A 27,930-nucleotide genomic window follows, 5' to 3' on the forward strand; every position below is an offset into this window, starting at 1 on the left:
TATCTACACAAAATTCGCTCCAAATAAGTTTTATATATACAAAATTCATGTCACCAAATTTTGTTACGATCGGTCCATAATTAGTCATAGCTCCCATATAGACCCGCTTCCGAAAATCACTTCAACGTGCATAAATCGCTTAAAAATGTTGGTATACTCACAAAATTCAGCTTTCATATAGACATAAATCACACGACCTAATTTCATGGTGATCGGTCCATAATTGGTCATAGCCCCCATATAAGGCCCACTTCCGAAAATCACTCAAAAATATAAGTTATTGAAATTTTAAAAGAAAAATGTTTTTGCTCTTTTACTTAGTGTAGGGTATTATATGGTCGGGCTTGACCGACCATACTTTATTACTTGTTTTTTTTTTAATTGTTTTTTCAAATTTTTTTTTTTCAAATTGTTTTTGAAAAATATTTTTTTGGAAATTTTTGGTGAAAAAAAAAATTCCTGTTAAAAAATATTTTTCCCGATTTTGACCCATTGTAGGTCCAACTTATTATAGCCTTATATACATCGTTGCAATGCACTTTGAAATATTTATCACTATATATTATTGAGTTAGTAATCCAGATATAGTTCCGGTTTTTTCCTCATATCTCAGCCATTTGTGGGCCGATTTTGTCAATTGTACTTTTTTGGTAAAAAGTTGTTCATTTTTGGAGAAAAATGGTTTTTAATGAAATCCTGTTGTTTTGCTGAAAATGTCAAATTTTTGGGGATTAACAGTTTTTTTCAATGATTTTTTTTTTTGCTAAAAATTTTTTTTTTAATTACACTGACTTTTTGATTGGAACAGAATTGCAACTCTATAATTCTGAAAGGGCATTAATAAGTTCATAATTTTTGTAGAATAAACTTATTATAGTCCACCTAGTCTGAGTATTTTTTTAAATTTAATTTTTTGAACGAGGGGAGTTAATGTCTGAGAAAATTGTTATTGTCAGAATAATACTGGGGAATTTTATGGGGATCATTTTTGTGGAAAATATTAACCCTCTAGCTCCTCTCCTTAGGTGTTAATTTGACACTTTTCAAAAGGACTATTTATATATTAAATTTCAGCATATTCAGATCATAAATGGATTTTTGTCGATTTTTAAAAACAAATTTACAACTAAAAATTTAAATATTACCCCAGACCTTAAAACGCAAATCACCAATCCTCGAAAAAGCTTCATTATTGTATTGCCCTTTATGTTACTGAATTACGTGCGTAGTTTTTTTAACTATCATATAGTAAATAACGTCACAGTTGGTACTTTTATAAAAAAACTCAGTTTTTTGAACAATTTTCCCCGTTTTATGAATTTCGATATTTGAAAATAAAAAATGAAATTTCTGGAAAAAATGTTCGTAGAATATTTTAAAGCTTTTGACAGGACTTTTTTGATTTTCTCGAAAAAAGGGTCAAATTGACCCCTAAGAAGAGAAGCTAGAGGGTTAAATTTTCCACAAAAATAATCCCCATAAAATTTCACAATATAACTCTGACAATAAGAATTCTCTCAGACATAAACTTACAAAATTTTTTTCATTTATTACAATGCTCCCTTCGATCAAAAAATTAAAACTTTGACCCACTGCAAAAATTAACTCAGGCCAGCTGGACTATAAGTTTATTCTACAAAACCGATCTACTCAACATGCCCTTTCAGAATTATAGGGTCGCTGTTCTTTTCCAAAAATTCTGTTGGACAGTGATATTGATGAAAATTCAGTTTTTGATGAACAATTTATTTTAAGCTGAAAAAACTTTTTTTTTAAATATGAAAAGGAGTAACATCTTTCAGTAATAATTCAACAAATCTTTTCTTTTTTGCTTCTATTTTATAAAAAAAAAATCATAGTTATCTCTAATAATTTATTTTTCTTTTTTTCTCTTCTCTTTTTAGGAGGATTAATGATGGACGACAGAGATAAATAACGCTTTGTTTGTGGTAAATTTCAAACTCCCAACTAATAATAATGAAATACAAAAAAATGAAAAAAAACCTCATTATAATTTAAGTAACTTTCATGACCTTTTTTACGTTAATTTAATAAGAATTTTTTTTATTTAAATTTGATCAAAGATATTTTCTTTTTAACTACTTAGAAACGACAATCATCTGTTACTTAATTTTTTTTTTTCAAAACTAAATAATTAAAAATTTTTTCCAAAAAAAACGCAACTTAAATGCATAGGTATGTCATTTTGAAGGACCTTAGCTGAAAACTAAAATGCATTTCTTTAGTGTTTTTCTCATATAATATCCTTTTAAGGGGTGGTAGTTAAATAAATATCCTTGTGCCTGCAATAGAAAGTTTTCATATAGATGGTGGTGGGTAGTAATTTTATTTTATTTATTGATAGTTGTTTTTAAAATTTCTTTGTAGAAATGCAACAGACTTTTTGTTATTTAACTGTACAGTCATTCCTTTAGTTATTAAAGTTGGAATTTCTGTGCTGTATCCTTATTTGGGATAAGGGAGAGTTGCTGTATTTAGTTTGAAGGTTTACTGAGTATGCAAAGGTATGTAAAGGAAAAAAAGGGACTTGAAATGAAAATTGTGTAAGGCTTTAAATTCTACAGAAATCGAATGATTGGAATATGCTCGTGGATGAACATAATGAGTTTTTAAGAAGAATTTTCTTTGGCGTTTGAAAGTCATGTATCTTTTACTAATTCTAAGAAATGCTGAGAATGATTGCAATCATGTATGGGAATATGCAAATGATGGCCTGTTTCGATGGGAAAACCAAAGATATTTCCTTTAAGACAACATAAACAATAATTCGAATTAATTCATTGTCATTTACTAGACAGTAGTGTTTAAGGAAATAAGAAAACTCAACATTAGGAGCTCTAATAAGTCATCAAAAATAATTAGCATTTTAATCTATTGAATTGATAAGTCATGCGTCGGATTTCCCATCCATTTGTTTCCACATAGTTTGATTTACTAATACATTCCACATAGGTTTTTGACAACTGAGTTAGGTCTTTGACTGGGCAGTTTCCGATCTATGTGCATTAATCTATGTATCCAATACCCTGCTCATTTAAGACCCATTTGTCCATCATTTTAGTTAATAGAGTTCAAATAGTTTTAAGTTTTAGTTAAGGAATTTTCAAACCATGTATTTTCAAGTATTTTTTATGCAAGTGACATGAAAGACTTCTCTCAATTTATCTGTTCTTGGTCTACACAATCTAGTTCGAAAAACTTAAAAGTTTTGTTCCATTGCATGAATAATAAGTAAGAAAATGAACTGTTAATTCCAACTGAATTCTCCTACTCTGAACATCAAGGTCTTCCGATTCCTTAATATTTATAACACTCATAAAATAAGTTAAAGCCCTATGATCCGATGCGAATTTTTGTTACTCAATATTGAATCTTTGATAGCATTACTTACAAACGACTCCATTTGGATAGTTTCGCAACATTCTGATTAAGCATTTTATTCTCGTTACAAATTCTAGTTCCAATCTCCAACAGACTTGGTCTATAATTGAAAGATTACGAGCGACAAATGTAACTATTATTTGCAAAAGGATTAATTGAGGTTCGACATATTAGAAAAAATCGCAGGTCCTAATTACAATGTCTGAGAAAACTCGATATTAATTCAAAATTGAAAAAATAATATCAAATCATTCCATAAAACCATTTTCCAAGGCTTTATTTCAATACAAATTATTCATTGCTGAATTAATTAATAATAAATTTGATTCAACCTTTGCCGGATGGCTGTTTAATTAATTCAAATCTAATTTAAATTGAATGAAAATATTTCTTCTTCATTCAATTTGTTTTTGTTTCGTTTTTAATCATTTACAAAATCAACTGAAAAAAGATGTCTATAGCCCATTTTTAATAAATTTGATTTAACAAAATTTTAATCAAGTTATTTTGAAATGAATTTGAATTAAAGAAAGCTTCAATGATTCAATAAGAAACTAATTCTATAAAGAATAAATTCTCAGAGGAATGAATTCAATATGTTTGAAATACTAAGGAATAATGCATATAAATAAATTCATAATGGAATGACTGACAGATAATGACAGAGTCACTCACTCTGCACTCCAGTGAAAAATGTTAACTGTGCAAAATACAGAGTTAGGTTAGGTTCCATGGACAGCCACTCTTCAAGCAGCTCACTAGGGTTCATTCCATGCAGTATATGGTTCATTCTTCATTATGACAGCTCCTACCGTAGCCATTGTACCGTAGGCCCTGTCTTCTAGCATGTGTCCCAATTATACAGTGTCCTGTAATGAAGCAAACAATTAGCCTTATTTGCTCACGACGAAATTCCATATGTAGATTCGTCCAGCTGGCCTCGTTATATTACAGGAAATCTCGTTGGTCCACCTGTTTTGTGCAGTCTCATATAGTTTCTGCTGTACAGCCATCTTGTATCTAACAAGGGAAATACCAGAAAAGGGATCGATCGCCTCATCATCCATCATCACATCCCATTCAACTGCTATACAATTACCCTGATTTCCGTTGTGTCCAGGGACCAATATACATAAGCGTTATCCTAGAATGTCTCGCTATCTCATTAAGGGTACCCGGAATTTCTCGGTTAACCTAGATGTAGTGTAGACAACCGCTATTCCGTTAACGGCATCAGCCTGTTGGACATCAGCCTGTTGGATGTTTAATGGCAGTAACTACCGCCTGAAGAGCCGTAGAGAAAAAATACAGAATTAAAATTTTACAAAATTAATTGTCAAACTCTTGTAAATAAAAAAATTAGAAATTCTAGTTACGAGAATCAAATATGTTTCCTTCAAAGAACTTATGAATGAAAGAATCGGTCCATGAATGAATTAAACGAAACAGCTGCGTTCGGTACAGGTTCCCTGTCATGGTCTGGACAGATTTCAGCTTCTCATAATAGATAGGACCCCTTTGGCCCCCACCAAATGCAGAGCATTACTTCAGTGCCATGGATATTTGGCTTTGGTTTCGATTCGGCAGGTTGGCCGAGCTTCACATACGATCTATTACGCTTCGGGTTATTGTAATAGATCCATTTTTTATCGAAGGTTTGTTTCGGTGCAAAAATGATTTTCTTTCGGATATTCAAAATCTTCATTCAAGATCTCTCGGCTTCGATTCATATGGTACTCAATTTCTCAGCTTTTGAATGAATCCTGCTGCTCGCAAACGTTTTGAAGGTGTTGCATTAGTAGCTCCCAATAATTTTGCAAGATCTTGTTGAGTTTTACAACAATCCTCATGGAATAAACCCTCCAATTCTTGGTCTTCAAACTTTTTTGGCTAGCCTGGGCTATATTTGTCTTCCGTGTCACAATCAACACTTTAGAACCTCATAAACCATCTCTCGCACGTTTAAACCGATGCAACACATTCACCATAAGCTTTGTTTAGCAATCGGTGTACCGCTGAACACTTTTTTCCAATTAAAGAAGTAAAGCTAAACTTCCCGCATATGACGCTTTGATTTCACAATATTCAACATTTTCAAAGCAAAAAAAATTTTGTCGTTTACACCATGATACAATAATTGTATCATGGTTTACACTATAAAGTTCAATAACTAAGTGAGAATAAATTACAGATACATGTACCCTTCAAAATGACGCATAAGTTATTCAAAAGAAACCCCATCTATTGTAATTCCCGCATTTTTAAGTAATACACCCAATATATAACTGTCTTGTTGCTTAGTTTGTGGCGACAAGTCCCAAAATGTTCAATGGTTCATTAATTATATCAATATCGAGCTTTCAAATCTGTATCGTATATTTTTGTGCTGAGAAAATATCAACAATTGTTCACTGTTTTCAGATTATGGGAAAATCCATCTGAAAGCGGACACCAGTTGAATTTAACGTTCCGAAGATATAGATATTGCTTTAAATAGAGGATGAATACATATTATTTCATTCAATAGGTCAAAGGTCAAATACTCAATACCAGACCCTTTTAGAAGTGCTAAACTCTCTTCATTTAATATGAAGTAAGTTTGTCTTAAGCTAAATTTAACAAACTTATTGCAAAGTCAACAGAAACTAATATTTATCTTTTAAACAGATTCGTGATAGCAACAGAATGTGTTGCCAATCGAATGATTCTACCTTATTGACCGAATTTTCAGTTGTGGCTATAAAACTTTAGAAGGAGTAACAAAAGTTTCGGTTGCTTCAACCGAAATTCTTCTTTATTAAATGACTTTGTGTTAATGGAAGCGAAAAATTATACGTGTGCAACCCAATCATTCGATTAGCATCTAATTCGGTTGCTATTACGAATCTCTTTTCTCTGTGTATATATGCAAATATTATAGTGCAAGGTGAGAGACAGGGTGTCACCGTTGAACAATTGGACTTTAAAATAGCTTTATAATCATCTAACATCTAAAGATAAGGGCAAATTTAAATCAATATGGTAACTAGAAATAGACAAAGCCCCTTAAATTTCAGTAATCTCCCACAATAAACTTAATTTAAAACACCCAGCGCCATCTATGTGTAAACGCATAACAAAAATCATCAACCATAAAGATTTATAACAAATTAAACCAGCAGACCTTTCACATATCTTTAACATTCAATAACACAAAAACCTGTTTAACTCCCCCACCCGCCTACCAACTACCACAACCTGTTTAACAATTGAGTTAAATGGGTTAAACTGTAATTTACAACCCCATTTTCTAAACTCAAAACTTCAAACACAAGAAATACTCTTAGGAATTCCCAAAAAGGGGTTTACAGATTTATCTAATTTTACAACTCCCCAGCCACCCCCTTTAAAGCTAAATAACTTGACAGATTTTGTTTAAAATATCATGATTTTTTGAGTTACTTTTCTAATTTTGAGTTTTTTCTTTATTTAACTTTAGAAAAAAATATATTTTTTATTTATTTTTATCTTTACAGAGAGACTTTTAAGCGCGTGAAAGGAGAGAGAAAAAAAATTCCCAACAAAATTAAAATTTTCTTTTAATTTAATCCAAAAAAAAAACAAAATTTAAGGAAATTTAGAGAAAACATTCTTTAATACAACAAAAAGAAAAAACAAAAAACAATTAAAAATTCAAAAATCTTAAAAATTAAATGCTAAAGACATTCGCATGTGTGTGGTGGTGGAAAGAAGATTCAAAACAAAATTTACAATTAGAAAACGGAAAAAACGTAAACGTCGCATTTTGAACCGGAAGGCTAAAAAGGAGAAAAACAAAAAAAAAAACTCAAGTTGTGAATCAAAATTTCTAAGTTTGGCGAAATTTATTACTTTTTAAAAACGTACGTACGGCTACTAGGAGAAGCGATAAGCTTAAGAATTAGGTATTTGTTTACACTTAAAAAACAAACACCAAATCTACGCCAAAAAACCAAAAAAGGAAACACGCACACACAGGCAAAACAAAAACTTAAGGATTTATTTATACAAAAACCTATAAAAAAAAGTATACTTAAATTAACAAAAACACAAAACTAGACTGACAAAAACAAAACTCTGCTATAACTTAAAAAAGAAAACTTAATTATCAATGAAATTAAGGCGATAAAAAAGGCTGCTGCTAGAAAATTTATTAAATTTTATAAATAACAACAAGAATAAGGAGAATTTTACGGCGAATTATTTCATTCATACCCAAAACAACAACTTAAACTCAACATCCCAAACCATTTCATTTCCCAACTTAGCTAAAACATACAAAAATAAAACAACAACAACAACGAGGAGAACCCACTGACACAACAAAAAAACTTTTAAGAAGAGCGTTTAATAAAATATAATAAAAATAAAACAACTCTGGGCAAGAGATTTATTCAAAATATAACTGTTTTTGAGTATATCCGTGTAAAAGTATTAGCGCAGTACATGCATTAGTAACATACAAACATAGATACTCTCATTTACTTCGTAACTCTTCGACAATTATCTCTCAGCTAAGTTCTAAACGAGCCAGCCACCAATAATAATATTAGTCCCACACACACACACACTCATCTTTACTCTTTATATAGAATTTCTTTAAAAATATTTACCAAGATTATGTTCATGTGTGTGTGCAATATAACGGCGAAATTATTGTTATTACTTTTGTTCAGACAAACAAAACAAAGAAGGAGAACTTAAGGCGAAATTCCTATTACTAACTTGCTTACTTGCCGCAGACAGAGAGCCACAGCTAAAACATCGAGACTTACAGCTATAGAAAGAGAGTGAGTGTTGAAGATATTTAAAACAGGGGGTGTTTATTTTACAAGACAAGAGAACACCAAAAAGAGTACCTTTAAGGATTTTTTGTGTGTGTTTCTAAATTTATCTAAATACATTTGGTGGCATCTTATGATGTCATCAGAGGAGGATAACGAATGTTTTGGGTTGTTTATTGATGACAAGTCTTTATTAAAAACAACATTGGCCTTAAATTCTAACAATTCGCCAGCACTGGCTGTAGATAATTCGAATTCGACAGCAATTTGCCCTGAATTAACGGCCAAATTGGAAATACCTTCTTCGACTACATCACCAAACTTATTGAATTTGGAAGCACATGAATTGGGAGAAATACAAGCAGGACAATTACATGTAAATACATGTAATAACAAACAACCACCATTGTTGACAAACGGTGGTAACGATCTTCTTCTCTGCAAAGAAGAAAAAGGCGAAAAACTCAACTCAGTAGACACTAATACTGCTGCTGCCACTACTACTACGACAGCCACGGCCACAGCTACGGCAAAAAACCACCACGACGAAAATCAAACAGAAAACCATCAGCAAGAACAATATAACAACAACAACGACGACGACGACGTCGACGGGGAGGAAGAGGAGAATAACGTTGTTAGTGTTAATGTTAATAATAACAGTACAAACGACGAAGGAGACGACGAAGTTATATTTCTCTTCGGCCAGCAACAACAACAACATAATAATAATAACACTCTTAATACAACTTCCACTACTTGTGCGACGACTACTAACACTACCAACAATAAAAACACAGCGTCTGCTTCAAATTTAACAACGACCCTAACGACTACCACCACGACAACTACGACTTCGACGACGACGACGAAGAATAATAATAATAATACGACCTCATCGTCATCACCATCATCCACATTCACAAATAATACTACTACTACACAACAACAAGTCGTAACAGACGTTGATGATAACTTAGAAAGTAGTCATAAAGGTGCCGTCAATAAGACAACATCGTCATTGTCGTCGTGCGGCTTAAAAACATTTAGAAATTCCTTAAATACGTTACAAACAGCTATAAATTCAAATAAACTTAACACAAATAATACGAATTCAAATCAATGTACTACTAGTGTTAGTAATAATAATAATAAAAAAAAGGAAACAAAATTCAAAGTGGTAAAATCGTCCTTAAAAATTAAATTATCAAAATCTCCTTTAAATTCAAATTCTAATTTAACCACAACAACAAATACAAATAATAATAATAATTTATTTAGTGAAACCCATAAACAAGTGAATGATTTTTGTTCAAAATTAACAAATCTAAATGCAAATAATTTATCAAATTTAAATAATTCATCCAATGATTGCTTGCTAAATTCTTTAGAGGAATTACAGCAGCAACAACAGCAACAAAAAAGTGATTTAAGTGTTTTTTCCTCATTGCCAAATTTTATAAGTCATTTGCAAAATTCGACAAGTCCACAATTGCTCGGTCAAACGCCTGCCGTTTTAACGCCGTCAACAGCTGCTGCCTTAATGAGTAGTGCTGCTGCGGCTGCCGCGGGTGCCGCTGGACAAGCTCTATATGGGGCCTTATTGAACTCTTCACAACACCAACAACAACAACAATCCTCAACTTCAAACTCACCTTTAACAAATAAAAATTTTACGTGTAATAACAACAACAACAACAATTTAAACTCGTTACATTCGCCCAATTCGGGTTCGGTATCCTCGTCGCCCACCGCGTCTCTTTTAACCGGTCAATTTACGGCCGCTTTGGGAAATTTGTTTGGGGCCAACGGTTTCGGTTCGGCTAAAATGTTAAACGAACTATTTGGTCGTCAAATGAAGCAGGCCCAGGATGCTACCAGTGGTTTACCCACCTCTTTGGATAATGCCATGCTGGCCGCTGCCATGGAGTCGGCCACCAATGCCGAACTCCTCAGTGCCGCCAATTTGGTCAACAGTTTGGGTTTGAACAATTCCAATAAATTGCTCAATAACAATAACAACAACACCACCATCAGTAGCAGCAACACCAACAATCACTCAACAGATCAGCAAATCTCGCCTCAAACTCCCACTCCCAAAAATCGTCGCACTAGTAACTGCAGTGAAAGGTCTTTGGAGGAAAATGGTTTGGCTTCACGTTCTCAGGATATATTAAACTCACCGCCACGCACACCCTCTGTGGGTAATGCATCCACCAATGGTGTGGTCACCACTAGCTCAGTTGCTCCCACTTCTCCCTCTTTGCAACAGCAACAAAATGATTTAGCCCATCATATGCTGCGCAACATTTTGCAGGGTAAGAAAGAGCTAATGCAATTGGATCAGGAATTGAGATCGGTCATCAGCCAGCAGCAACAAATGAAGGAGAGCCAGGACTCTACGCTAAAGCACAATAACAATAATTCCTCTTTAGCCAATAACAATAATAACAACAACAATAACAATTCCGAAAGCAAAGAAAATTCTTCAAATGTCATTAATTTGATTGAGGATTCCATGTCGGAAATTAAAATCAAAAGTGAACCATTAACGCAACAAACACCCCTAGAACTTATGAATGGTTCGGTGGCTCAAGAAAGACGTAAATCGTCTGACTCCGAAGGTCTGCAATCACAACATGATCTGGAGGATCATCAATCCGAAGCAGATCATTTGGATAATACAGATCATGAACAAAATGATCTAAATTTGCCTGCTCAAGTTACCAAAAAGGAAGCCGATGAAATCTTAGAAGATGTTGAGCTAATGGGTTTGAATTCACGCTCCGATTTGGAGTCTTTGGCTTCACCCAGCCAATCCGACATGATGTTATTGGACAATAGCAAAGACGATTTGGAAGAGGACATGGATAAGGAATTAAATCCTGGCCTAAATAAAAAATCGGATCTAAAACGCGCCCGTGTTGAGAATATAGTATCAACCATGCGTTCCAGTCCTTCCTCCCAGCAACATTTACAAGTAAATGGTTGCAAAAAGCGTAAACTATACCAGCCTCAACAGCATGCCATGGAACGTTATGTGGCTGCTGCCGCTGGTCTAAATTTTGGTCTCAATCTACAAAGTATGATGCTCACCGACGATGGCGACTCTGACGAGAATGAGTCTCCTCAATTGCAGCAAAAGCGCAATGAAAAGAATGCCCTCAAATCCCAATTGAGATCCATGCAGGAACAATTGGCTGAAATGCAACAGAAATATGTGCAATTATGCTCACGCATGGAACAGGAATCTGAGTGTCAAGAAATCGAAGACAACAATAGCGACAGCATGGAACAGGAGGATAACAATGGTGATCTATCACCATCACCTTCCCTCAACGATGTCAAACAAAATGCTGACAATGAAAGAGCCTCCTCCACCTCGCCTTCATTGAATTTGAAAAATGGTAAGCATTTGGCTGCCTCCAATTCATCCTTGAATTTGGATGCCACACCCAATAATGTGTTGTCTCAAATGATGAGCAAAATGATAACTGGTAAATTGCACAATCCTTTAGTACAGCATGCTCATATGCAGCAATCGTTCAATGCTCCCCTGCCCTTGTTGCAACATATGCCGCAATTGCAGACGCCAGAAGGTGGTCTACCCCATCCGGCCATTAGCAATGCAGCTGCCATGTACTTGGGTCAACAGTTCTTCTTCGAACAGGAAGCTAGAATGGCCAAGGAAGCAGCCGAACAACAGCAACAACAAGCCCAACAGCAACAATTGCAACAACAACAGGCTCAACAGCAGCAAGAGCAACAGGAGCAACAAAGACGCTTCGAGCAAGAGCAACAACAAAGACGCAAAGAAGAACAGGCCCAACAACAGCAACAACAACAGCAGCAACAGCAACAGTTGCAAAGACAACACCAGCTACAACAACTGCAGCAACAGCAGGAGCAACAAACCATGCAACAACCTCCCAGACCTCAACTACATCACAACAGGCATCATGGCCGCCACAACACCGCCCTGAAGACTGAACTCTCGGAAAAATTCAATATGTTGCGTTCCAGTTCCAGTTCGATCATGCGTATGTCGGGAGCCGACCTCGAAGGTCTAGCCGATGTCCTGAAATCCGAAATAACCACTTCACTCTCAGCTCTCGTGGATACCATTGTCACGCGATTTGTACACCAAAGACGGCTCTTCAGCAAACAATCCGACACAGTGGCCGCCGCTGCCGAGCAACTGAACAAGGACCTGCTGTTGGCCTCACAAATCCTGGATCGCAAATCGCCACGCACAAAACAGTCCGACAGATCGAACAACAACAGCACGAACAGCTCTCAATCCGCCCAATCAACCACAGGAGTTAATGCAGGTAATAATGGTACACTACTCCTAGTTAATAATAATAATAATAGTAATAATAATACTAATAGTTCAACGAATAGTTTAAATAATAATCCAAATACTAACTCTAATTCAAATATATCACAACAACAAACGCCACAACAACAACAATTGGGTCACTTGCACAGTGCTGTAAGTAACACAGGCCCACCTCTGCTAACGGCAGGACCGGTTAACAGTGTCAATGTCAATGTTAATGTGCCCCCACAGCACATGAACAATCCTTGCCAAACACTGGCCCCAACGACCACAAATCAAGTTGTTACGCCAAATATGGCCGCCCAATTAAATGCTCAGACTTGTCAAAGTCTCATAGCTGCACCACGCCTCAACGGCAGTCAACTGTCATTTCCCTCGCCAGCAGCGGCAGCTGCTGCAGCGATGGGTTTACAAATGCATCATGCAGCAGCGGCGGCTGCCATGTCAGCCGCTGCTGCCGCCTCTGGTCAACAGCAAAGCCTGCAGGCCCTCAATCAGGCACATCATGCACAAAATCTCAATGACAACAATAGTGTCAATGTCAATGTGAACATGGCCAATCTCAGTAGTAACTCTAGTAACAATAACAATAGTAACAATCTGAGTAATCTGAATAATCTGAGTAATTTGAGTAATCTGAACAATCTGAACAATATGAATACGAACAATAATAATAGTAATAACAATAATAACTGTAACAATACTAACAACAATAGTTTAAGTACCATAAATATACCACCACCTCATATACGACCTTCACCCACAGCGGCAGCAATGTTTCAGGCACCCAAAACACCACAAGGCATGAATCCCGTGGCTGCAGCAGCCCTCTACAATTCCATGACAGGAGGCCAAGTAGGACCCATGCAACCTAATCCCTTCTGTATGCCCGAACCCAGGGATCAGCAACAGCAGCAGCAGCAACAACAGCTTCAGCAACAACAGCAACAACAACAGCAGCAACAACAACAGCAGCAGCAACAGCTGTTGGAGCAAAACGAAGCCTTGAGTCTGGTGGTGACTCCCAAAAAGAAACGTCATAAGGTCACTGACACACGCATAACGCCACGTACGGTCAGCAGAATATTGGCTCAAGATGGCATGGTACCGCCCAGCCCTCAAAACAACGGACAACAATTGCAATCGAATCAAAACAATGGACCCTGCAATAATAACAATAGTCTCAATAATGCAATGAATCCCGCCTCGCTTAACAACACCAACATGAACAACAACACTAATTGCAATAATTCGCTGAATGCGAATAATCTACAGCAGCAGCAACAGCAGCTATTGAACAATGGCAACAACAGCAATAACAATACGACACCCGCCCAAAGTCCTTCTCCTAGAGGTCAAGCGCCCGCTAACTATCATCCACAAGCGCCGCCACCACCACCACCTCCCATGATGCCCGTTTCGTTGCCCACCTCGGTCGCCATACCAAATCCTTCGCTGCACGAGTCACAAGTCTTCTCACCGTACAGTCCATTCTTTAATCCACATCCACCGCATGCACCACCACCGCCACCCCATGGCCCCCACAGTGGTGGTCCCCATGCCCCGCCCACAGCCGCTCAAATGCATCACATGAAACTCTCAGCCTCGCCACCCGGCAGTCTCGCCAGTCTCATGGACTCACGCGATGGCTCACCACCCCTGCCGCCTCATCCATCCACCATGCTACATCCCGCCCTCTTAGCGGCCGCCCACCACGGTGGCTCACCCGACTACAGTGCCCATTTGCGCGCCGCCATGGATGCTCAAGATCGCAGTTCCGATTGCAATTCGGCCGATATGCAATTCGATGGTATGCAACCCACCATCTCATTTTTGAAACAACAAATGATGTGAGTATATTTGAGATCTTTTCTTTCTTTTTGCTTTTTTTTACTTTTCCTATAGCAGACACTTGCCAGCAGCAACAAAATGGTAAAAGAATGAAAGAAATTGTTAAAGATTTTTTATGTGTTTTTCATAGACTGAAAATTGATTGATATGTTGTGATTGTTATTAGGAGGAAACCCATCAAGTGTCTTGTAGTATAATATAAATAATATTTTTTTTCTTCTTGTTTATACTTGTTATTTCTGCTACAACTACTCTAAGTAGTTGCATTCAATTACAAGCAACATGAACGAAAAAAAACAATCTCTTCTCTTACTCTTATAAAAAAAATAAAAAATAAGTAGTAGTGAAATCAAAACCTTATTTCAACAACCCCAATCACTAACAGAATTGCAGAAAGAAAAAAAAAACATGGAAAACTTAAGAATTTGAATATAAAAGTCAGTGCAGCAAATAGCTAAAGAACCCATTGATTAATGCAAGCCTCAACAAATCTTGGAGGCAATAACAACGAAATGAAACGAACAACCCCACCAACCTGCAGCCAAACACAACTACTCAAGGTGCAATGCATTCAAAATCAATCAATGCAAATAAAACGAACTCAAAATGAAAAAGAACAAAAAAATAAACCGCTGAAATTCATTTCTTGCTTTAGACGATCTCCTCCCTTCTCCCTTTATTTATCTGGTTCTAACCCAGTCACCCCCACCACTAGAATTTCATTCATACACTAGTCAATGTAAAAATGCTGGGATATACAATTTACAACATTTCAATCAATCATTAAATAAAAACTGCTTAAAAAAAACACAGAAAAACATGATAGAAAATCGTTTCTTCACCTTTTGCTGCTGTTGTAAGAATTTTGTTTATTTATATTAATATGCTTTTGTTTTCTCTTTTTTTTCCATGTTTCCGTTTCCTTTTATCTCTCTCATTCTTTTTGTTGCATTTTGATTTTCAAATTTCAAAACAAAAAATTCAATAATTTTTGTTTATATTTTGAAATTTCAAAATGTTTTAATGCCCGGATTCAACTTTAGCAAAAATAGCGATTCACTAACCACATCGCATTCCTCAACCCTAACGCCGATGCATTTGAGAAAGGCCAAATTGATGTTCTTCTGGGTGCGTTATCCCAGCTCGTCGGTGTTGAAAATGTATTTTCCCGATATTAAATTCAATAAAAATAACACAGCACAATTGGTGAAATGGTTCTCGAATTTCCGGTGAGTACTTACATTTTTTTTTATTCATTATTAATTTATTTACAAAAAATTATTTAAAGGCAATTTTAAAATGTCTCCAATTTAGTTTTTTTTTTAAATTTGTAGTAAAAGTTTTGAAAAATTTTTTTTTTTTTAAAATTTAAAAAAAAAAATTGCTGTATAATTTCTGGAATTTATATTTTTTTAAATAAGTTTGGAAAAAAATCGCTAAAATTCGAATAAAAATTTTGAGTTTTATGAAAATTTTTTAAAAAAACTTGGAAATGTACATAGATATTTTAATATTAAAAAAAATACTTTCAAAATTCTAAAATTTAAAAAAACGCTAAAATAAAAATACGACAAATTAGCATCACTAAAATTTTGACTGAAAAATCCGTTAAAATTTAAAAAAAAACTTTGTGTTGATTGATTTAAAAACAAGTTAAAAACATTTCTACAATGTTAGGGAATTTTTATTAAACATTTTAAATTGGTTATTAAAAACGCTTGTTTATTCAAACTTTATGTTGATGTTGGATTTTATTTATCTAACAAGCAATTGAAAGCCTTCTTTATAACTTATAATAACAAAAATAAATTTTCATCTGGTATTTGAAAATTCCAAAATATATTCAACTTACAGATATTTCAATGATTTAAGTTGCATTCGAAATTTTATGGTGTCTTCTTTTTAATGCGAGTTTCAAATATTAAGCTTAAATTTGTTTAATGTTGAAAAGTATTTGTATGTCTAAAAAAATCTTAATAAATCTTTTCTGACCAATAATAAATTAAATTAAATTAATTTTGAAATTTGTTTTTTAATTCAAATAGCAAAAATATTTAAATTTAGACATTTTGAAAAATATTTCTTAATTTACATAAAAGAAAATTACATATTTAGTTTGAATTTTTTTCAAATCTTACAAGTTTCCAAAAAATATTGAAAAAAATTTGAATGTTTTTTTGGAAATTTAAAAAAAAAAATTAATTATTAATGCAAAATATGAATTTTGAAAAAAATTTAAATATCGAAACAAAAATAAAAATTTTGAAAAAAATTATTCTAAATTTTAAATTTTTCTTAATTTACATAAAAGCAAATTACATATTTAGTTTGATTTTTTTATAAAAACGAAATTTTTTAAAACTTTAGAAGTTTCCAAAAAAAAATTTAGAAAATTTTAATGTTTTTTTGAAAATTTGCTCTTTATTAAATTAAATTAATTAAGAAAATTATTTTGTTTGAATTTTTCCAAAAAAATAATGAAAACATTTTTAGAAAATTTTAATGTTTTTTTTTTGGAAAACTATTTAAAGTTTTTTTTTAAATTAGTTCTTTATAAAAAAAACTAATCATTCAAAATTTCAAAAAAAAATATTGAAACAAATTTTACCAATTTGTTTTTAAATGGGATAATTATAATTAAAATTTTAATTTTATATAAAAAGTTTAAAAATTAAAAAAAAACTACATCTAAATTAGAATTTTTTTATTCATTTATTTGCTTTTCTTTGCAAAAATTCGTTTAAAATTCTTAAAAACTTGATACTTTTCATAAAATTTTATTTAATTTCTTCTTAAATCCATCTTCAAGTGAATACACTTAATTAGCTGGTACAAAAAGAAAGAAAAAAACAGCAACTATAAATAATTTCTATATTTGTTTTCCTAATGAGAAGCTAATTAGCTTTTTCCGTTAAAAACAAAATGCTACCACATTCACAGAATGAATAAATGTGTGTATGTGTAAAGAAACAACAGCAACAATAATAATAGCTGAAGGTGTCAAAAGCTTAATAAATTCTATACAAAATTGTTTTTCTATGCATTTATTTCAGTTTTTTTTTTTTTTTTGTTTTTCTTTTTATTCTAAAAACCATTTTTAAGTGACTAAACCCTGTTTTTATTTAAAAATACACACACACACACTTTCTACTAATAGAACCCTAAACATTGAACATACATACACCCACACTTAAACCAACAAACACATTCTTATTTATACAATAACAAAATTTACACACTTGCTCACACATTTACACACACACACACCTGTGCAGTAAGTAAAATCCTTCCGTTATTTTTTTGTTTTGCAAAAACAAAAAAACAGTTATTTACTCCTCTCATTCATTTATGCATATGTGAGTCAGAGAGTGAGTACTTGCTTGCATTCATATGTGGAATACAGTTATATTTATATTAAAAAACAACAATATAATAATTGTCAATTGTATTAGTTGTTGTTGTGAATTTAGATGAGAAGAGGCCAGTGTTACAAGTTTATAAAGAGTTTAAGCGGGTATTTTTCTTTGCTAAATGATTTTTTAAAGAATTTGTTGTTTTATTTCTAATTGAATTGTTGTAGTTCTTATAAAGGCAGCAAAAATATAAGAGGAAATTATATATAATAAGGAAATGAAAGAAAATGAATTAAAGCAAGTATTAAATAAAGAAAAATACCAATTAAAAACAAAAGAATTTTCTCCAATGATCTTTATTTGTTACTGTAAAATAAAAAACACCCTTTTTATAATACAATCCTTTACAATAAATCTAACTTTTTGATTCTAAAGATGTAGTTTATAAGAAACTTAAATAAAACCGTTACTTTTTCTTGATTGCTAAAACTCCTTAAAGGACTTGTGAACAAAAACTTTCTCACACCGGAAAACGGTTTAACTTTTTTCAATAATAATAATAAGTTTCAATGACGCAACTGACGTTTAAGTAAAGTAAAAAAGGTAAGGCCAAAGAAATTCCCACCCATTTTAACTTACATAAGCCACAGAAATAGCAAACTAACCCTCTCTACCCAAAAAAAAAAAAACAAAACACCCTAAATTATATTGTATAAATACAAAAAAAAACAAATAACTAAAATTCCCATACAAAACCCAACAACCCCTATTTGCTTAAACTAAACCAGCAAAAAAAAAACGGTTGTTTTTTTTCAAAAGGACTATAAATCTTGCAAGACGTTTTCAGAACAATAGAAAAAACACAAAACATCTTAAAGATTTGTTTGGCAATCTGAAAGAAACCTACCCTAGACTTGCGCATTAAATCTTATGAAAAGAAATCAAAAGGTGCAAATTCACACGAGCGTTTCTTGAAAAGATTTAAATCAAAGCAAGAACATTACTAAATCTGATCTTAAGACATAGATTTACCTTTAAGGAAAAGGTGTAGATAGCAGCTGTTTGTAAGGGTAGCTTAAGAAATTTGAAATCACAGACCAGGTGATTTGAAAATAACATAACAAAACGTGTGCCACACTTTATTATACAATTAACAGCTGGTTTGTTTTTTGAAATTATCAAGTTTTGGCGCGTAATTTTCATTTTACTTTGTTAGTGCTGGTAGCTGTAGTTTTTCTTTTAAAGTACTTTCAATTTTTAGTTTAAATAATTAATGAGTTACACCCAGAGAAATGGGTTTTATCTTTTCAAAACAAAATTATGTCAATGCAATTTTTAAAATAATGCGGGTTTTTCATTGTCTTTATAAACACAACAAAAAATATTGTTATTTTAAGCCAATAAGTCAGTCAGAAGACACATGTTTGTAAAGGGAAAACTAGGTTTAGTCAAGTTAGAAAAATACAAGAAAAACCCGCAGAATTTTAGGAAATTTTTATATTACTTAACTAAATACAATAAAAGAGATATATAAAGAAAGTAATATACAGAAAATATTAGCAGAATTTGTTAACATTTACCTTTAATGAATTGTTTACTTCAAATAAAATTTTCAACAAAAATTTCTGTTTCTGGTGCTTGAGAAAAAGACGATTAAATCAAATATTTTACCATGACTTAAGAAATATTTTTATACGATTCCATTCAATATCAAATAACCTCCAATTTATATTAATAACATTTTTTATTCTGTTCAATAATTTTAGAGATATTCAAAAAATAGTGGCAAAAAAAGCTAAATTAAAAATATTTTATTTATTTAAAAATTGTTAAAAAATCGAAAACGATAAAAAATTTTAAATTTTATTTTTTGATGATAAAGCTATATATATTACAAATAAAATAAAATATTTATTATTAAAATCACTACATAAATGGTTGGAATTGACTCTGATTCATGTGATAGAATCTAACATAGAAAAGCAAGCAGGTTGCAACACATATTTTAACATAACTTGAGAACCATTAAATCAATTTAGATAAATTAAATACCAACAAATTTCAAACCAAATAACCTTCAATTTGTAATACCACTATTTTTTTCATAAGCTTATTAGTTTCAGAGTAATTCACAAAAGTTGTGATGAAAAAAAGTTTCAAGCTAAATTTAAAAAAAAAAAAAATTTCAAAAATTTATAAAAAATCTTAAAAAACCAAAAAAACAAAATTTTATTTTTCGATTATAAAGCTACATATGTGGCCTATAAAATAAAGCCTTACCTCCTTAAGAAATTTGCTTAAATTTTCACTTTATTACCAATTCCCCAGTTATACCCAAGTGGGTAAATTTCTATAAATATTAAAAAATCTTCCAGCCATCTATTACATCTTATAGCAGACTTTTGCTCATTATTTTCTTTACATAATGCCTGTAAAACACAAATATCTTATTTAGTATTGATTATTTTTTGTCATTTGTTTGTTCTGCATTGCTACTCTTGTGTTTTTTTTTATTATTATATTGCATACTTCAAGGCTTGTGTAGAGAAAATCATTTTGTAATTTTCTTTTTATTTAGCTGTGTAGTGCTACTGCATCGTTTTACACACAACCACATAAAGACTTACAATTCATATTCGAACGTTTTATGTTTCATAAGAATTTATATTTGTTTCTTTTTTTTATTATTATTTTACAATCATTACATATCTCTGACTGTTGCTGTTTGTTTTTGTGTAATAATTTCTTGTTTATTTACAATCATAAAATGTTTTTCTTTACGATACTGCTGCCTACTTTTAGGTGCAATCACTAAAAGCCTCTGTAGAGAGAGAGACAGAGCGGGAGAATGGCAAAAAGTCGTTTATTTTTTTTTATATATTTTTTCTATAATACCAGGGGGAATTTGTTATTTAGCGCGTTTATAATTTGACATCTAGCAAGTTGTCATGTTGCCATACCAGCACTAGGCAGCCAGCACTGTTTACAAAAGAAGCTTGATGCCTAGTGTTTGAGATTGTAATTCTTTTGTTGTAGTTGTTGTGTCGCAGTTTTGTTGTTGGTTGCTTCTTTCGTTGATTTGTTTGTTGCTGCTATTTAAGCAGCAGCAATAAAATGTTTTGTTGTTGCAATTTTGTATGTGTGAATATGTGTGCCATTAATAGCTACAAATATTTATTGTTTGGAAATAACAAAAAATGACAAGAAATTTTTATAGAGTCTTTATTTTTTTGCCAACATACATATGAATATTCATAAAATCAAACAGCATGTGCATTTTTTTTTTTGAACAAACGTTAAACAAGATGTAATAGAGCTTAGGGAAATCTTGAAAATTAGCACGATTAATAGATGATGTTGACATTATAAAGAGTGGGTAAAAGAGTTGGTGGTAGTAAACAAAACGAAAAAAAAAGAAAAACAATTTTTAATTATTATGTAGGGTTTAAAATTAAGTAGTTTTAGTGGTAATGTATGAAAAACATAAGTTATTCAAATGTTTTGTTTATGATTTGAAAGATATACAATTGTTTACATGAGGTAAACAAGGCTAAATACCAAAAATACTAATAAATTTTGGATTTATAATGAATAAAACTTAAAAAAGTCGTATAGTACATGAATTACTTTATTGTTTACACCAGGTAAACAATGTAAATATTTAACAAAACATTATAATTTTCCATAATTCTAATAAAAATTTTAAAACTATTGGTAAAACTCGAAATAGGCTATTGTTTACATGAGGTAAACAAAGTAAATTTTGAAAAATTACTTTTTTATTACAATTTTATTTATATCAAAAAAATTCTTAAAATTGTGGCTAAAACTGGAGTTATTTAATTGTTTGCATGAGGTAAACAATGTAAATATTTAGAAATTCAATTTACTTTATAATAATTCTATTAAACGTTTTCAACTGTTGATAAATCTAGAGTTATTTAATTGTTTACATGAGGTAAACAATGTAAATATTTAAAAATAACTTTTATATTTTAATTTACACAAATAAAATTATTAAAATTGTTGCTAAAACTGAAGTTATTTAATTGTTTACATGAGGTAAACAATGTAAATATTTAAAAATTAAATTTCTATTTGAATAATTTTAATAAAAACTATACAATTGTTGATAAAACTAGAGTTATTTAATTGTTTACATGAGGTAAACAATGTAAAGTAGTTAAAAATAAATTTAGTTTTAAATTAATTCAATAGAAATCTTAGAAATATTAATAAAACCTTAGATTTTTAATTGTTTACATGAGGTAAACAATTCAAATTTATAAAAATACAATTTACTTTACAATAATTCTATTCAATATTTTAAACTGTGGATAAATTTCGAGTTATGTAATTGTTTACATGAGGTAAACAATGTAAATAAAAATAACTTTTATATTTTAATTTGCACAAATAAAATTCTTTAAATTTTGGCTAAAACTGGAGTTATTTAATTGTTTACATGAGGTAAACAATGTAAATATTTAGAAATTCAATTTACTTTATAATAATTCTATTAAACGTTTTCAACTGTTGATAAATCTAGAGTTATTATTTAATTGTTTACATGAGGTAAACAATGTAAATATTTAAAAATAACTTTTATATTTTAATTTACACAAATAAAATTATTAAAATTGTTGCTAAATCGGGAGTTATTTAATTGTTTACATGAGGTAAACAATGTAAATATTTAAAAATAACTTTTATATTTTAATTTACACAAATAAAATTATTAAAATTGTTGCTAAATCTGGAGTTATTTAATTGTTTACATGAGGTAAACAATGTAAATATATAAAAATAACTTTTATATTTTAATTTCCACAAATAAAATTCTTAAAATTGTTGCTAAATCTGGAGTTATTTAATTGTTTACATGAGGTAAACAATGTAAATATATAAAAACACAATTTACTTTGCAATATTTTTTTTCAAAATTTTAAATTGTTGCTAAATCTCGAGTTATTTTATTGTTTACATGAGGTAAACAATGTAAACATTTTCAAATTTCAAATTTTTTTTTCCAGAATTCTAATAAAAATCTTAAATTAGAAACTTTTTTTTATAATTCTAAAATTCTATAAAATTAAATACAGAATTGCCTAAATATACAAGGTAGAAATGTTAAAATTAGCTTAAGGTATACTACGATATTTGTTAACCATTTCTTAGAAATCCTTAAAGTTTTTAAATAGATTTATTGCCATTTCTTGTTTACTTAAATTATTTTAATTAATTATTTCTAACTGCACTGCATTGCTTCATATAAATTATATTTTACTCCCTTGCCATTTGCAGCTCCTTACACTTGCAAGCTAATCTATGCCTAAAGCTTTTGTCTAATTAAATCCCACCATAGATCCCGCCCCCTCTTACACCCCCTCCACCCTTTTCAGTATGACAATATTGTTGGGTTTGTTGGATGAGTTATTAAGAATACTGCAAATATTGTTGCATACTTTTGTGGTTTTTTATTTTCGCATTTAAGAGTTTGGGGATCTGGAGGGTTTTCATACTTTCACAATATTTACAAAATGACATGCATATAATAACGGCATAAGAAACCCCCTTAAGAACTGCAATCATTTTCTAACAGTTGAGAGATTTTTTTATTATTATTAATATATTTTTTTTTTCTTTTATATTTTTTGTGTTTTGCACATTTGAGATTTATTAAAAATTCTTTACACAAAGACAAAGAAAAGTAATACCCAAACATGAAGTATTACTGCTTTTTTTTTTTTTGCCATACAATACATAAAGGATTTAATAATTTGCAAAAAGGACTTAATAATGATATAAAAAAAAGAACCTGCACACACTTGCCAACAAACAAGTGCAGTCAGTCAGTGGCTGAAGCAGAAACAGCAGTTGTAGTCTTAGTAGTAGAAAAAAATGAGAAGAAATTATTGAAATATATGTAGGTAGATGTGTTTAAATATAAAAAGGAAATGATAATTATAATGTTTGAGTAGAAAGATAATAAAGCCTAAAAGTATGCTGCAAATTATTAATAATGTCATATTAATCTTCTTGTATAACAATCCAATATATAATGCATTAAGTCTATAATAATGACAGTTCCAGCATTTTCATAATACAGCTAAAGAACAAGAAGAAAACATAAGAAAAATAATAAAACAAAAGGACTGTTATAATAAAAGTATTTTTAAACAAGAGCATGACAAAATGAACATTAATTTTAAAGGAAAGAGGAAAAGAAACTAAAAACTTAAGGTTTTTTGTTTAAAACAGCATGATTTAGATAACTTTATTAGATTTTTTTAATTTTCTTATAAAAAAAACTTAATATAGATCAGCTTTTAAAAGGTTTTTTATGGGTCTGTTTATTTTAACACTAAACTTAACACTTAAAGTAAAGTTAAGTGGTGTAGAAAGTTGCTTTTAAGACGACAATTCACACCTTTATGGCAAAACAAATATATGGAGCATACTTTTAGGTGCTTATAATAATAATGCACATATGCATATAAAAGCCTTTCCCAGCTGCTTTAGAATTAACCTAAAGAGGTTGTTAAAGTTCTAAAGAAACAAAAGCTCACTTGTTTACAAGAGCTCTGATAATTTTTTGCTCTCTCAGTTATTTTTTAATGAAAAAAAAAACGAGGATGCAACAACAAAATGTCAACACAAGCTAATTAGTTTATTTAAGATGGTGGAAAATTTAGTGTAGAAAAGAGGCTCCTTATTAATATATTAAAAACAAACATAGGTTTACCCTCCCTCACAAACTCAAGTTTTTTTTGCCCACCTCCCACTTAAACACACCTACTACTCATTTGCTCATCTACCTTTACCTCTATATATAAAGAAATTTATATTAACGGTTTTTTTTTGGTTGGCATATGCACAGTTATTTTTCTAAAAAGAAGCTACTAAAAGTAGTCCTAGCACTAGTACGTAGTAGTGTGTTGTTGGTGTAAGTGTATAAGTGTTAGATACTTAAGTTTTTTTTGTTGCTATTCATATGTTTAGGTCCTTATATTGAGTAGCACACCGTTATAAAGCCGTTGCATAAAAGATGCTTGTCTATGCATGTCTATGCTTGCATGTGTGTGATTTTGTTTTTGAGGTTAAGTGTACTTTTGTAATAAATATGTATGTATGTAAGTTTGTGTGCAGCATATGAGAACAGTTGCCAATTACTTCATTATGTCTTTTTGTGTGCCTTTTAAAAAGAAAAGCCAAAGAGCGCTGGGAAAAAAAAACTTATTTTTTTTTTGTAAAAGAATAAGAAAGGTGCTTATTAATAATGCATACAGCTTTTGTTTGGCAAATTGCATAAAGAGTTGTGTCTTTTTTGTTTGAACAAGCTGCACTTGTTAAGAAGATATATAGGAAAATATAATTAATTAAAAGAACATAACTGAAAAAAAAAAGATTTAAAGAAAAACTTTTTAAAATTTTTAATTGTTTTTTTAACCTTAACTAATTTCTTATATATTTTTTTAATTACAGAGAATTTTACTATATACAAATGGAGAAATATGCCCGTCAAGCTGTTACCGAAGGTGTTAAATGTGCCGAAGATTTGCACATCAGCGGCGATAGTGAACTCTATAGAGTATTGAATTTACACTATAATCGCAACAATCATATCGAGGTAATTATCTTTTATTTTTTTCTATATTTTTTTATAAAAAAAAGTGAATTTTTTTTAAAGAAATTCCTAATTAATGTTTAAAATTTTTTTATTAATTTTAATTTTTTATTTTTTGTTACTTTTTAAAACAAAAGGTTCCCCAAAATTTCCGTTTTGTAGTGGAGCAAACATTACGTGAATTTTTCCGCGCTATACAAGGTGGCAAAGACACAGAACAATCGTGGAAGAAATCAATTTACAAAATTATATCGCGTCTCGATGATCCAGTACCAGAATATTTTAAATCTCCAAATTTTTTGGAACAATTGGAGTAGAAAACCAAACAAATTTATTATCATACAACACAAATAACAACAATAACAACAACTACAGAAAAAATTAAAAAAAAAAATTTTAAAACCCAAACAATCAATCAATCAACCACCACTCCTCTAAACTAAAACCTTTCATTAAATCTTTTAATAAGAAAAAGTAAAGCCCCCCCCTAAAAAAAAAAAAATTAACGAAAAAAATGGTTCGTAAAACTAAGTTTTTATTATAGTTGCGCATTAATTTTAAAGCCTTGTTTATAAATTATTTTGAAAAATTGAAAAACCAAAAAAAAAAAAATGCCAATCTACAAAATGATGTTGAATTTAACTCAAAAAATTAACAAAAAAAACTTACTAAATGTTAAAAGGCAACCTTTTTGAATATAAATTTCAAATTCTTTTTTAAAATTTACTTGATTTAGTAAAAACAAAAGAATACACAATTTTCTTTGACATTTTATTAACAACAAACCACAACAACTCCAGCTCTTAAATATACCAAACTACACGAACCATTTGTTTAGTTTTTAAACAAAAAAAAAAAATACAAACTAGCTAAGACACAAACCTTTACATATTTATATAGATCTATATATACATTTGAAAAAGGCAAGCAAAACAAGCCCCCACAAACAATTAAACCATAGTGTAAACTGTAAAACCTGAACATAGTTAAAATATTTTATACAAATTACCTTAAAAAGAAACCAAACAAAAATATTAAATATATTTACATATTTACCATATATATATATAAATGTTTTTTTTTAAAGCAAATTTTATATATACAAACAAACAAAACAACAAGTTAAAGTGTCAAAATTCTTAAAACTCAAAACTGAACCCTTTCAATACAATTCAACTAAAGAATACCTAGTTTTCTTTATGTTAAATCTTAAACACCCCCCGCCCCCACCACAACCTCTCAAAACACTACAATTTCTTATCTTTTCAAACCCAAGGTTGCAAAGTAAATTTTGTTTAAAAAAAAAAAATTTAAAATTCAATTTATCTAATTATCATAATCTTAGAATTTGTGTCTATGTGTAATTTTTTTAAATTTTTTTTTAAATATTGAAAAAAAAAATATTGTTTTTTTTGAATACCCCTTTGAATAATATTGAGCGTATGTTTTTTTGAAAAACCAAAGTCTAAGTTATAAGTTATTTTTTATAATTTTATTTTATACTTGTTATTATATATATTTGTATATTTATTTTTATAGGATTTAGTTTTTAAAGGCACCCTTTTTTTTAAAAAAAAAAGTTCTCTACATTTTTTAAAGAACTTTTTTTTAACATTTAAGGTCTCACCCCTAGTCTTTGTTAGTTTTTATTTTATTTATTATGTTTAAATTAATTTTAATTGTATATATTTATTATAATTATATATGAATTTTTTTTTCTAAACCTAAAAAAAATATAATTTTTTTTCTTTAAATCTTAATTTAGTAAATTTTAGTTGGTATTTTTTTTATATATAAATAATTATAAATATTAGTTTATAATTTTCTTTATTTTCTTAAATATAAAATTTTTGCCTTAAGTTTATAAATTTAAAATATATTATGTTAAAATACACACAATAATCAAAAATATTGGAAGCATTGATGAAAAATATAAAAAAAATGGTGTTTATTTTTTTTTTTTTTTGAAAGGTAGAAAGCAACGAAATAATTTACAAAAGATTTAGTTCAAGGCTAAGAACTTTGTTTAAATTATTAGCATTTTATGTTAAATAACCAAAAAATAATGTGATCACACTTTTAGTCTTATGCGCTAAATCTAAAGCTTCAGTTATACGATTGATGAGATCGGACACGACATACAGCAAAGTTCGATATCATATCTGGTAAACGACTGATTGCAGATTATTTACTTCAAAAATATCGATCACTAGCAGCGAAAGTCAAACGTTTTTTCATTTGATATCAAATGTTATTACCTCTCATCAAATCTTAAAGGACTTTTCAGAAAACAATTTCTAATGGTTGAGAAAGCCATTATTTTTAAATTCTTTCAAAGCATTCTCAATTGAGAATGTATTAATACATTTGAGTAACGTTGTTATTTCAAATCATTCTTGATTTGAGATCAATCCTGCATATTAGCTAGGTTTTAATTTCAATGTAATGAAACGAGCAATATGCATGATCGTAAATGATCGATCTTTATTTAACATAAAATAATAACATAATCCGAACTTTAATTGAACAAACCTGGAAATATATTTAGCCTAG

General features: G+C 30.5%; 2 protein-coding genes and 1 long non-coding RNA gene across 6 annotated transcripts in view; all 3 read left to right on the forward strand.

Annotated features, from left to right (window-relative positions):
* The window catches only part of LOC135948909 (uncharacterized), a 199,789-nt gene extending 192,473 nt beyond the window's left edge, over nucleotides 1–7,316 (forward strand). Inside the window, exons 3-4 of the long non-coding RNA XR_010575844.1 lie at nucleotides 1,905–1,949; nucleotides 6,918–7,316. This is a non-coding gene — a long non-coding RNA (uncharacterized LOC135948909). The remainder of the gene's footprint in view (nucleotides 1–1,904; nucleotides 1,950–6,917) is intronic.
* Nucleotides 7,317–8,340: 1,024 nt separating this feature from the next.
* On the forward strand, nucleotides 8,341–9,724 carry LOC135963409 (putative uncharacterized protein DDB_G0286901). Its single transcript, XM_065515248.1, has 2 exons — nucleotides 8,341–9,628; nucleotides 9,690–9,724. The coding sequence occupies exons 1-2, from the start codon at nucleotides 8,341–8,343 to the stop codon at nucleotides 9,722–9,724; spliced, it is 1,323 nt and encodes a 440-aa protein (XP_065371320.1).
* On the forward strand, nucleotides 9,613–25,747 carry pros (prospero). 4 transcript variants are annotated; one of them, XM_065508129.1, is made up of 5 exons: nucleotides 9,613–12,682; nucleotides 12,827–14,396; nucleotides 15,441–15,626; nucleotides 25,236–25,380; nucleotides 25,515–25,747. In XM_065508129.1, exons 1-5 carry the CDS (start codon nucleotides 9,748–9,750, stop codon nucleotides 25,692–25,694), a joined length of 5,016 nt encoding a protein of 1,671 aa, XP_065364201.1. In that variant the 5' UTR covers nucleotides 9,613–9,747; the 3' UTR covers nucleotides 25,695–25,747. The 4 variants fall into 4 exon arrangements, with proteins under 4 accessions (XP_065364201.1, XP_065364178.1, XP_065364193.1 ...); XM_065508106.1 differs by having other exon boundaries at nucleotides 9,613–12,544; nucleotides 13,313–14,396; XM_065508121.1 differs by having other exon boundaries at nucleotides 9,613–12,544; nucleotides 13,313–14,396; nucleotides 15,450–15,626.
* The last annotated feature ends 2,183 nt before the right edge of the window (nucleotides 25,748–27,930 follow it).

The sequence above is a fragment of the Calliphora vicina genome, chromosome 1 (assembly GCF_958450345.1).
Source record: "Calliphora vicina chromosome 1, idCalVici1.1, whole genome shotgun sequence".
In the NCBI taxonomy this organism is placed as follows: domain Eukaryota; kingdom Metazoa; phylum Arthropoda; class Insecta; order Diptera; family Calliphoridae; genus Calliphora; species Calliphora vicina.